Source organism: Psammomys obesus, unplaced genomic scaffold, assembly GCF_907164565.1.
Source record: "Psammomys obesus unplaced genomic scaffold, mPsaObe1.curated_primary_1811, whole genome shotgun sequence".
NCBI classification, from domain to species: domain Eukaryota; kingdom Metazoa; phylum Chordata; class Mammalia; order Rodentia; family Muridae; genus Psammomys; species Psammomys obesus.
Window position 1 is genome coordinate 10,634,018 of NW_026592118.1, and position 12,207 is coordinate 10,646,224.

At 46.3% G+C, this 12,207-nt stretch overlaps 1 protein-coding gene across 3 annotated transcripts in view; it reads right to left on the minus strand.

Annotated features, from left to right (window-relative positions):
* The window catches only part of Dpp6 (dipeptidyl peptidase like 6), a 749,167-nt gene that overhangs the window by 278,836 nt on the left and 458,124 nt on the right, over window positions 1-12,207 (minus strand). For all 3 annotated transcript variants that reach the window (XM_055612951.1, XM_055612949.1, XM_055612950.1), the window contains exon 3: window positions 11,397-11,495. In XM_055612951.1, coding sequence (XP_055468926.1) covers window positions 11,397-11,495 — 99 coding nt within the window. The remainder of the gene's footprint in view (window positions 1-11,396; window positions 11,496-12,207) is intronic.

Sequence of the window (12,207 nt, forward strand, 5' to 3'; positions counted from 1 at the left end):
CTCTTTACACTATATGTCCAGCGATGAGAAGGAGGCAGGGAAGGGGTGGGAAGAGGTTGGACCCATATAGAATTCTTGACTTAGTTCCTAGCTGTGGTGCTGTTGACAGTTGATACTTGCTAGGGATAGGGAATCAGTTTTTTTATTTGTTTGTTTGCTTGTATTTTTTTTTAAGGATGTGGCCCAGTGGGTCAACCATGGTCCAGTGGATAGCTCCATACCCATACATTTGTGGGCAGCACAAATTGGAAAATGTGAGAGTAAAAAGAAGACATAAGACTGGGAGGGGTGAGGGTTGAACATGATCAAAATAAATCATGTTCATGTATAAATTTCTTAAAGAATTAGTAAGCTAGTATATTAAAAAGAAGTTTTGAGTTGTAACTTATGAACCCCAAGTTAGCATAGGTGTAAAGAAAATATACCCACAGAATGTTAGATTAAAAACAGATCTGGGGACCGAGGGACAGCTGGGCTACTAACACCCATGGCTCCTGCAGAGCTCTGAGTTTAGTTCCCAACAACTATTGGTAGCTCGTAACTGCCCATCACCATAGCTCCAAGGGATCTGACATCACCTCCATGAGTGGTGCACACGTGTGGCAGTCAGTCACACAGGCACACATAAATAAAAATAAGTAAAATAAAAATTTGGGACAAAAAAGCCAAACTCATCCAAGTCTTCCAAATGTTATTATTATTAGTAGTATTAAAATTATTCTATTCAGCCAACCCCATTCCTACGGGTTGGTCTTTGAACATTACAACTACAGTAGACAGTATTTGATTCTCAGAGGTATTTAGGAAGAGATCAGACGTAACATAAAAATAAACCAAGCAGCAGAAATCAGTCAAGAGAAAGTGTTGGAAAGAGCAGCGCTCACACTCCCCCTGCCTGCCTAGGGCTTTGGGAGTCCGTGACAAGCTGCTGACAGATGCACCCCTCACCTTCAGCCCTTCTGCTGTGATCTTCAGGATGTCAGGGTTGGAACAGACCAGCAACAGCAGGCAGATGGAGTACCTTGTACATAGTGGTATATGCTAAAGAGACGGCTGATGAGAGTAGGAAGAGAGGAGAAACCCTCCTTCTCCCCCCTACCGCCCATTGTCTTGTCCTTCACAGACACTTCCTGATTCCCAGTACCTGTTAAAATACAGCCCACCCTACCCTGTTAGAACCTGATTTTTAGTAAAAGCTCTATGGTGAACTCTGGGTAGTCTCTAGATGCTTCTGAGGTCTTTATGGAGATGCTCACTAAGTGTGTTGGTGTGTTGCCTGGACAGCACAGTAAAGCTGACCCTAGTGGCAGGGAGGTAAGCAAGCCAGAGGAAGGGCATGAGTGTGGGCAAGCTGGCCCCACCACTTGTCTGTCATCCCATGACATGGATGAGAGAGATGCCTCCATGTCTCGATCCTTGCCGCTTAGGGAAAGTGGGAGAGCTGGCCCTGGGGTCACCAGAGCAGGAAAGCTGGCCCTGCCTCTTACCTGCTGCAGCTGGTGAGCTGGCCCTGCATCTTGCCTGGGCAGCACAGTAGAGCTGGCCTTGGATGCAGGGGTTGTAAGTGAGCCACCCCAAGGGCCTGAGTGCAGGGAAACTGGCTCTCCCTCTTGTCTGCTGGTGTCATGGATGAAGAAGGAATGCCCTTTTTTCCCTCCCTCTTCCTCTTCATCTATGGTAGACAGAAGAACAAGCCCAGGGGTAATGAGAGTAGGAGAACTGGTCCTGTCCCTCACCAACTGCAACACTAGAGAGAAAAGGCCCAGCACCATGCCTTGGTAGAGCTGGCCCTGGTTGCTTTTGAGCCAGCCCCAAGGGTGTGAGAGTGGAAGAGATGGTGGGCTGACCAGTTCAGGTATCTCTCAGGCCCAGATCCAGCGCTTTGAATTTCCCCACCCCAACATCTATCCCATCCATGAACTGTTGGATTGCATGAAGGGGCTGATCCTACAGATGCAAAGCTGTAGGATCTCCATGACACAGGGCAACAATAAGATACCTGAGAGGAGTGCCAGTGAGGTTTCAGTATCAACAGTAGCAGAAGCCAGATCAAGGGCTCATTGCAATGAACATTTGCAAACAAAGAAGTGTGAACAAAAGGGTATACTTTGGGACACAATGAAACACACCATAGCTTCCACATGAGATGTTTTCCTCCCCTCTGTTTCAAGGTAGGTTTCCAGGGTAGAGAGTGGATGTGAGGAAAGGGGAAAATGAGTAGGATTGGGGTACACGATGTAAATTTACAAAGAACCAATAAATAAAAAGTTTTAAAAAAGTAAATAAAAACATAACAAAAGAAAACAAAAAAGAGTGTTGTGTGGTGGTTAGAATAGGTATGGCCCCCACAGGCTCATGTGTTTGAATGCTTGGCCCATAGGGAGGGGCATTATTAGGAGGTTTGGCCTTGTGGGAAGAAGTGTATCACTGTGGAGGTGGGCTTTGAGGTCTCCTATGCTCAAGCTATGCCCAGTGTGACACACAGCCCCCTTCTGCTGCCTGTGAATCAAGATGTAGAACTCTCATCTCCTTCTCCAGCACCATGTCTGCCTGTAGGCTGTCATGCTTCCTGCCATGATGATAATGGACTAAACCTCTGAAACTGTAAGCCAGCCCCAGTTAAATGTTTTTATAAGAGTTCCCAAGGTCATAATGTTCCTTCACAGCAATAGAACCCTAACTAAGATAGTGGGCTTGTAAGATTTTCATCATTTTGAGAGGCAGCAAAGGGGTGGGAAGGGGGAAAGGAAGAGTAAAATTCTTGATTTAGCTCCTAGCTGCTGTGCTGTTGACAGCTGATACTTGCTAGGGAAAGGGAGTCAGTTTTTCTTTAAGGGTGTGGTGCATGGTGAGTCAACCATGCTCCAGTGGATAGCTTCATACCCATGCATATACAGATAGCTCAAACTAGAAAATATGGGGGAAAAGAGAACATAATATTGGGAGTGGGCGAGGCTTAAACTTGATGTTTCTCCTCTCTTCCTGCTCTCATCCTTCTCTAGTACCAGAGGTTTTAGTCCACAGCCTTTAGGCCTCAGGTTTCTGCTACAGGATGGGGTATCGTGTGTCGATGTTGGAATGTGTAGCAGGGAAAATTGGTCACCTCACAGCTGGAACATGAAAGGACAGAAAGAGTAGGGGGCAGAGGCCCCACTATCTCCCTCAAGGACATGACCAGTCCCATAACATCTCACTTCTCTTAAGATTCAGTTTATGCCTTTTTTATGTGTATGTGTGTATGGGAGGGGGTATGTGCATGTCAGAGAGGATGTGGGCAGAGGTCAGAAGAGAGCATCAGATCCCGACAAGATGAAGCTACGTGCAGTTGTGAACTGCCCAATGTGGGTGCTAGAAACCTAACCTGGGTCTTCTAAAAGAGAAGAAAGAGATCTTAACCACCGAGCCATCTCTCTACACCAAGCCCCACTTCTTCAAGGTCCCACAAACTTCCAATAGTAGTGAGAGCTGGCTACTAAACCTTTAACATATGATCCTCTGGAGACACATGTGCAAACCATGGCAGATTTGTTATGACAATCACTAGCTGATGAAAACCATGCCTAACAATGTGAGCTGAGGGAAGCGAAGAAAAGCAACTGGCTTTCTGAATTTTGACCTTGCAAAGATGCAGAGATATATCTTTGCTGGGAGCTGAGTCTCCAGCCATTGTCCCTGCTTCTTTCAGACACAGTTCAGATTGGCCTTCAACTCAAAAACCTCCTTCCTCACCTCCCAAGTGTTAGGATTGAAAGAGTGTGCACCACCCCTGGCTCAGTAGAGAAGGAATGAGCAACACCTAAGGCAACACATAAAAATACCATCCCTATGCTCTATGAGATTGCTTCTTGAGGCAAGGCATTAAGATCCAACGCATATCTGCTACTACATATGTGTGAGGAATTTCTTAAAGTGCCAAGCATTGTAAGGATTAAAGGATCTGGTTAGTCCTCAGTCAACTAGAAAATTTGTTACCCCAAAGACTCTTCCATGGAGACTGTGCTGTTTAGTTTTAACTGTCAACTTGACACAACCTAAATCATCTGAGCTGGGGGAGAAAAGAGCCATTTACTCATAGTGCTAGGGTACAACCCATCATTGCAGGGAAATCACAATGGCAAGAGCTTGAGAGAAATGGTCCCCTAGGTTGCTTTTGTCAGGGCATATTTTATAGCAACTAGAAACAAAATAAAAACAGATGCAATCTCTCATATGCTGACTCAGTCATTCAATCAATTAATACTTATCAAGATTTTATTACAGGCCAGAGAGTCTAGCCTAGGAGTGAAATGTAATTACCATAATATATTCAAGGCCCCGGAGAAGCTAACTGTGAAGGTAAAAGATGGAAACAGCCACCTGACCATCAATGTAGGTTCAGGTAGAAGACCCACATCCTCCAGGGGCTTATGCTCAATTACAGAGAGATCAAGAGACTCTTATTAATTAAGAAGGTGATCCATATTTGGGAAGATGTCAATAATAATTAATTAGGTTCCAGCAGGTTGTCATAGTTAAAGACTATGTGAGATAATTTAATTTAGGCAATAAAGGCAAACAGTAAGGGTCACTGTGGGAAGGCTAATGGGGCTTTTAGGTGTGCCTTTTGAGAACCACTGTAGAAAAGGTCCCAAGGCATGTCTCACTCTTGGCCCAAATGGCTACAGGATGTTGGGACTCATCTAGATTTTCACTCTTAATCAGAGAGCAATTAAAAATATGAGGGATGCTGGAGTGAAAATGTTATTGCTGTTATTAGGCTGCTCATGTTGTCATATGGAGGGTTGCCTGTCCTGGACTCAGAGATTACCATGAAGAATGAGCAGCATCCTTGTCTCCCGCCTATGGGCCAATTTGCTTACTTCCTCTAGTGAGGAGGAAGAGGAGGAGAAAGAAGGGGAGGAAGAAGAAGAGGAGGAAGAGGAAGAGGAGAAGAAAGAGGAGGAGGAAGAGGAGGAGGAAAAGGAGGAGGAAGAGGAGGAAGAAGAGGAGGTGTAGAAGCTACGGAAGATGTTAAGGTCCTTAGAATCTCTGTGTTCTTGAAACAAATGCTTAATGTCCTAGAAAAAGAATCAGTCTTCATGCTGAGAAGAAAAACAGCACAGAACTCCTATTTGAGATTCCCTTCCCCAAGAAAAATGAATGCACATATACAGATACATTCAACCCACAAACACATATATTTCCCTAGATCAAAGTGGCCATTGTAATGCAAAAAGAGATCCATCAACCAGTAGGTATGGGCTGTAGCAAAGGAGCATTAAATTTCCCAGGAAAGTAACACTCACCAAAGATAAAGAGCCAGAGTGCATCCCTCTTTAGTGACAGACAATTGGCCCATACTAGTCTCTGGGGTCTGGGGTGCTGGCATCATGAATTAAACAGTCCCAGCGTCAGGGTTTATGGGGGTATCACGCCATTGTTAGGGTGTGGCAGCAGACTGTGAGCACTTCAGGAAGCCAGCGGGGTGGTGTCCAAGATCTAGCTGCTACCCAAGGGAACACTCTGTCTGGCTTTTACAATTAACTCTAATTTTGGAGAATTTAAAGAGAGCTTATTTGAGGTCAAGCCACAAGAAGTCAATGGGAATTTGTAAAGAGAATTGTTGATACAAAATGTTTTCAGACAGAGATAGAAGTAAAAGCAAGAAGCTTTGGCAGAGGTGCGGTGGTGGTCCACCTTGTGAGCTGGCAGAGGCTGTGTTGCAGAGAGAAAGTGGCAGAGCTCCCGGAGAGGAGGAAAGGAAACTCAAGAAGGTGCACTGAGGCAGGAGAACCCAGGCCTCTTGAAAACCATCGGAAAAGGAGACCCGGTCCTCTTGAGGGCTGGGACTATAGTTACAAGCTATCACACACACAGCATATTTAACTTCTTGGATTCATATTTTTCTAGTTCCTAAAGTAAAGGTAAAAGCTCCTGCCTGTCGGCATTTAGTGAAGATTGAAGTAAGAGTCAGAGAGAAGGAAGTGAGGGAGATGTGTGATGTAGCAACTGTGGCTGTTTGTATTGCTTCCGACAGCAAATATTACCGCCTTCTGCATTTTCCCCGTGGGGAGCATAGGAGACTCCCACAGGAAGTCATGGAGAAGGGTGAACAGACTGAGGTTTTATCTCAGATATAAAAGGCTGCATGGGGGGAGAGCAGAGAACAGTGTGACAGGCAGGCACTGAGGGAGCATAAGTGTGGTCGGTGTGACCCCATCTGACACCAGAGAAATAATTGGCCTCCCGAGGCTGGAACACCAAGATTCTCTGCTCCAGAGGAAACTGGGGTCTCGAAGATGGCAACCAAAGAGAAAGACAGTCCACTGTTATCTGCACAAACATGCAGTCACATGGTGCTTCCATCTCAGACATGGCTCGAAGACACGCATCAATGTTCATAGTGTACAGTGACTTCAGATGATGCTGAATACAGATCGTCACCGTGGCAGGGTCTAGAACTACCTAGATTACAAGCTTCTGCATGTCTGTGAGAGGTTATCTAGACTGGGCCACTTGAGGTGAGAAGATCTGCCTTAACTGTAGTTGGTACCATTCCATGGGCTGGGTAGTTTTTTGTTAACTTGACACAAGCTGAAGTCATCTAGGAAGAGGGAACCTCAACTGAGAAAATGCCTCCATTAGATTGGCCTGTAGGCAGGTCCGTAGGGCATTTTCTTGGGTTAGTGAGCGATGTCGGAAGTGATGCATCTGGGCAGGTGGTCCTGAGTTGTGTAAGAACAGGATGAGCAAGCCTTGAGAAGCAAGCCAGTAAGTTGCACTCCTCCACGAAGCTGCTTGGGTTCCTGCCTCCAGGATCCCCCCTGAGTTCCTGCCCTGACTCCCTCAACGGTGGACTGTGGTGTGGAAGTGGAAGTGAAATACACCCTTCCCTCCCCTAGTCGTTTTCGACCTTGGTATTTTATAAAGCAACAGAAACCATGATGACCAGAGTTCATTTCTTTCCATTTCCCCGACTGCAGATGCAATGTCTCCTCTGCCTCACTCTCCAACCGTAGCAGCTTCCCTGTTACAGTGGGCTGGGCCTTGAACTATGAACTCCTTCTTTGTGTTGCCTTGGTCAGGGACTGCGGAACTGCCACAGGCAGGGAGAAACAGTTTTACATTCCTGAATTCACGGTTCCTATAGGCAATGGTGTTGCAGGCTCTGATGCCCAGGGTCCATCCCTACTTTCTTCCATTCTGGTTCTGATTGAAAATTGTGGTCTCCCAAAAGCAGTGGAAAAACAGAAAGCATTTTAAGTGTGAATTCCCTCTTACAGAACCCCTCAAGCTTTATTTTTAAAAGCCCATCTGGTTTTTCAGAACAACATGGAGAGGCTAAAATGCATTTGGAAATCAAATTGCTTTGAGCCCTGAGCACCAAGGCCAATTTTATCTCCTCAAACATATACTTTTCCAGTATCAACTAGCCAGCTGATACTTTCCTACATTCAAAGGAGGCAATTTTGTCCAATTTTCCAGTCTCTCCAGTTCTGTGTCCCGAGACACAGAGGGCTCTCTACTGTCAAGTAGCAGGATTCAAGAAGATGAAGGTGATCAGAGGAAAGTCTGCAGCAGGCAGTCATCTTTCACCACACTGGAAGCTTGAGGCCAGCCTGGGCTGCATGCAACCCTGGTGCTAAACAGACAAAGGCTTGAAAGATGACAAGGAGGAAATGGATTCCATGTGAAAACCCACTACTCTCATCTTGGAATTAACATCAATCTGAACCAGGCTCCGAAAGGGACTATTTGACAAATAAACAGCACGTGGGGCTGGTCCAGGAAATTAAGATGTGTAGCCCGCGTGGTCGTCTCGCCAGCAAGAACGCACACGGACACCAGGATTCTTCTGCAGCAAGCGTTTATTCAGCAGTAATGAGAGGAAGACCTAGAGCCCCAAAATGGCACTCCTTTTATACCCTAAATGGTGACGTGTTGGTTCCTGATTGGATGCAGCCCATCAGGCCATCTTACATCACTAAGTGAGCCAATCCCAGGCTCGAATTCAGCTTTAGCGCATGCGCATAGGCAGTTGTTTACGATCTCACACACCAGATGTCGGCGCCATCTTGTAATGGCATTTGCTTCAGGCTCTTTACAAAGATGGGTGAGTTTTCCAGCAGTCCACATTATGGAGCTCTGGGTGGGGCACAGGTTTGATTTCCTTCTGTTTGTTTATAGTTTTGGATAGGATCAGGACCTCAGGTTTGTAAATGTGTGTTAAGGTTAAATGTAGAATGTCATTGAGACATATGGGAACAGCAGGAGTGTGCAGGTGAAAGAAGGCAGGGTCAACCCAGGCCCTGGGCGGGGACTTCCATCATGGAAAGTGTTAAGAACACAGACCACCAACAAGAGGCCTGGGGTGTAGGGAGCTACCTACAAGGCAGGAATACACCAGAGTACGGCATGGCTGGGCCATCATTAGCAAAAAGAATTGTCTATAGGAGGACCAGCAAACACTCACTCCAGCAAACACTGCTGTCAGGGTGATGAATGATCTAATAAACGACCCTGAGGAATGACGCTGGCATTCAGTAACCTAGAGCTCCTCCGAGACCTTGACCAAAGGAAGTTCAGGAACCTGGAATAGATGCCTCAACAGAGTGGGCTCCAAGGGAATCAGAATGGGGAAGATATCACAGTCCACAGTTGCCCCAGGCCACAGAGGACAGGAGAACAGATGGAACCCCACTGGGAACATAGATTAGTGAGGGCAAGATGCGGGTGCTGAATGGGGCAGAAATGAAGATGCATTTATATCCAGATGAACATATTCTCATGAACAAAAATGAGGGAGAAAGAAGAGGTTGCCTACAATTATCCGTCAAGCCAGGCAAAGTTCACCTGTGGTTTTTTAGGTGCCGTGTAGACGGGAGGTGAGTCACTGATAGCTAAAAGTGGCAGTGAATGCAGGCAGGGTCGGGGCGGGGGAGTGTTTTAACCTCCTTCATGTCATTTCAGCTGCAGAAGATGATGCACGAGAAACCGAGGGGTGAGGACAGAGAGCAAGATTTGAGACTGTGAGTAAGAGTAGAATTGGGGTGATTCTATCTGGAAAGAAGCAGTAACCACAATGTTGCCCCATGTCACAGAAGCATGGAAACAGCAAAGAAAAGGTCCCTGTGGTGCTTTAAATAAGAATGGCCCTCATAGACTCATATATTTGAATGCTTAGTCCTCAGAGCGTGGCACTATTTGGAAAGGATTAGGAGGTGTGGCTTTGTTGGAAGAAGTATGTTACTAGGGTTTGGCTTTGAGTTTTCAAAAGCCCTTGTCAGTTCAGTCTCTCTCTCCTCTCTCCCTGTCTCTGTGTCTCTGTCTCCTTCTGCCTCTGCCTGTGGATCAGGATATAGTTCTCAGCTACTTCTCATGCCTGCCTACATGCCTCCATGCTTCCCACCATGATGATTATGGATCAAGCCTCTGAAACTACAATCAAGGCCCCAGATAAATGCCTTCCTTTATAAGGGTACAGTGAAGAGACACCATGACCAAAGCAACTCTATCTCATAGCTTACTTCCCTTCCCTACCCTTCCCCTCCCTTTTCTTCCATAGTCACACCTCCCTCCTATTGTCATCTCTTCATTTAGATTGATAGTTTAGGACTAAGGTGACTGAAACCATGTCAACCTAACAGAAAATGCACATTCTACTCTTTGGCCCCTCCTGGAATCTTTCTGGTGAGCTCTGAACCCCAGAGTTGATACCCCTTACTTCTACTCTTCTGTGTATCTTTGCAACCAGCGTTTGCCTTGCTATTTGGACTTGTTTTACTTTCTCATCCCTGGGCATTGTTTCTTAGCTTGCATTTGCTTCTTCTGATCACAGTTTAGCCCAGGCTGGTGTTTTAGACTTACATTTCCCAGAGGTCTGTTCTCTCTTATCTGATAAACCCTAGCCATCCATTTAAAACCGTTCACAGTCTCCAAAATGGCTTCCCATGGAGAATGAGAAAGCAGGATTCCATCTCTGCACCTACTGAGTTAGGATCAATGTTTCTCTCCAGATCACATCTTTGAGTTCCCAAGGAAACTGTGTTTTATTCTCAAGACCCGACCTTGAACATTGCCTGAGTTCTCAGAGCCGCCTACACACTGGGTCAAAACACAAATATATACATGTGTATGCTGACACACACACACACACACAAACACACACATTCATGCACACCCACTCAGGGTTGGGTGGGGAGGATGCTAAGGCGCCTGTAACAGCAAATGTGAAGCTCACTCCCCGGACAGCAGGAGCCCCCTGCGCTCTCACCCTCCTGGATCTCCATATACAATTCCCTAGCACTCCCCCAAACCCACTTGCCGTTTTGAAGACTTTACAGCATGCAGACTTTACAGCACCCATCTCCTGATCTGCCTGGGAAAGGAGCTAATCTTGGGCCAGGAATTAATACCACTTCCAGAGCAGGTAACAAAAGAGGCACCACTGTTTTGAGAAAGAGAGAGATAGAAGGAGAGAGCATTGCTAATTGGTTTTTTTGAGTAGGCAAAGCAAGGAAAGCTTTTCCCAGGTTGTTGGACAACAAATGACTCTAATAATACTATGCAACTCGGGACAATACAAAGGACACAAAACTGGAGGTCAGGTGGGTGGCCAGCCCACTGTGCTGCAGACCAGCTTTGACATGCCAGGCTTTCAGGAAATCTCCTACTGTCTGGAACTCCCGGTTATAAAAGGAAGGATTGGGCCTGGGCTTGATGCACTGGAAAGGCTTGCCAACTACAGAGGTCACTTTCAGGGGCATTCCTTAAAGGGAAGACAAAGCAAAGCGCAACTGTAAATGGGCATAGCAGGAGAGATACCAGCTGCCACTGAAGGTCAGGGAGGAGGCTCATGAGATTTCAGACCCACTCAGAGGAAATTCATTATCCTGGGCATCAAGAGTCAGGAACATACTGCCATCTGCACCCTGATTCGTTTTGCTTTGTTGTTTAAGAAAAAAGTTCCCCTGACTAGAAAATGAGATTGGATCCAGGGAAGCTATATTTCTTAGCATCTGCACAGATCCCTATATTTGCCAGTGACCTTGCTCAGTCCTTGGTCACAGCCAAGTTCCCTGGTGAGTGGAGGTGAACTTAAGGTAGAGAAGAAGACCAGCACCATGGAGAAGGAAGGCTCAGCAGAGCAGCACCATGGGCTCTGTTGCTTAGCAACATGTTTCATCTCCTTGAGAGAAGTGACGGCTCCAGGAGGGAGGCTACGCGTGGAGGATGGGGCCTCAACAAAGCCCATTTCTCACAAAGCTAAAGCAGTCTGTAGAGTAAGGAGTGGCCATCCCAGGGTCACATATGCTTATGATGGCAGTGCGCTGACAGTCACAGCCACACCCAGACGAGACGGAGAGGTGGCGGGAGTGAGAAGGACCTCCCAAGTGCTCTAAGGACTATGGGCTTACCGCTTATCCACTTGGCCTCCGGGTCATGGATTTTGAAGTCTTCACTGAAAAGATCTTCCACAGTCACCTTCTTCTTCTGAGACAGACTAGTATCTTCCGCTGGAGAAAAGAAATGACAGAGATGGTTAAACACTGCAGAAGTGCGCATGGGTCTCAAGGCTGGTAAGGGTATCAAGAGGAAAGATGTTTTTCCAGAACAAAGCTCATGGTGTCATGTGGACAAGTAGCCTGCCAGGAATTCAGACACACAGGAGACATTCCTTAGATATTCAGGCCCCACTTATGTCACCTGTCCCTGGCTGTCTTTGGGTTCAGGGTTGGTTGCTGTTCACATCAGTGGACACTACCAAGTATCTATATGCAGACTCCCTGGCCAGCACTCCCCCATCTTGACTGGAAGCACCTGGGAGATGCTTAGGAAGGCGTCGAATTAATATCCATCCCGAGAGGACATGCTCAGTTAATGGTCTCTCTCTCGAAGGCTTGAAAATCTCCCAGCTTCTATCCTTTTTACAGAGGTCGATGTATCCTGGATTTTGGCTCTTCCTCAGAAGAGGCAGTCTCCATTAGAGCCACAAAATCCATTTATCTGCTTTGGAAAGACACAAGATTCTTTAGGAGGCCTGAGTGAATGTGTGGAGTACCCAAGGCTAGGCCATCCACGAGAATTTTCTTGTTTTTACATGAATAAGAGACCATACCTTAAGTAAATGTACCCAATGCTGATTTGCTTCCCTGTCCTCTTAACTGGAAAATTCTAAATCCACTGTATTTCCTTAAAGAGTTAGGTCTTCATTTCATCAGCTCAGTG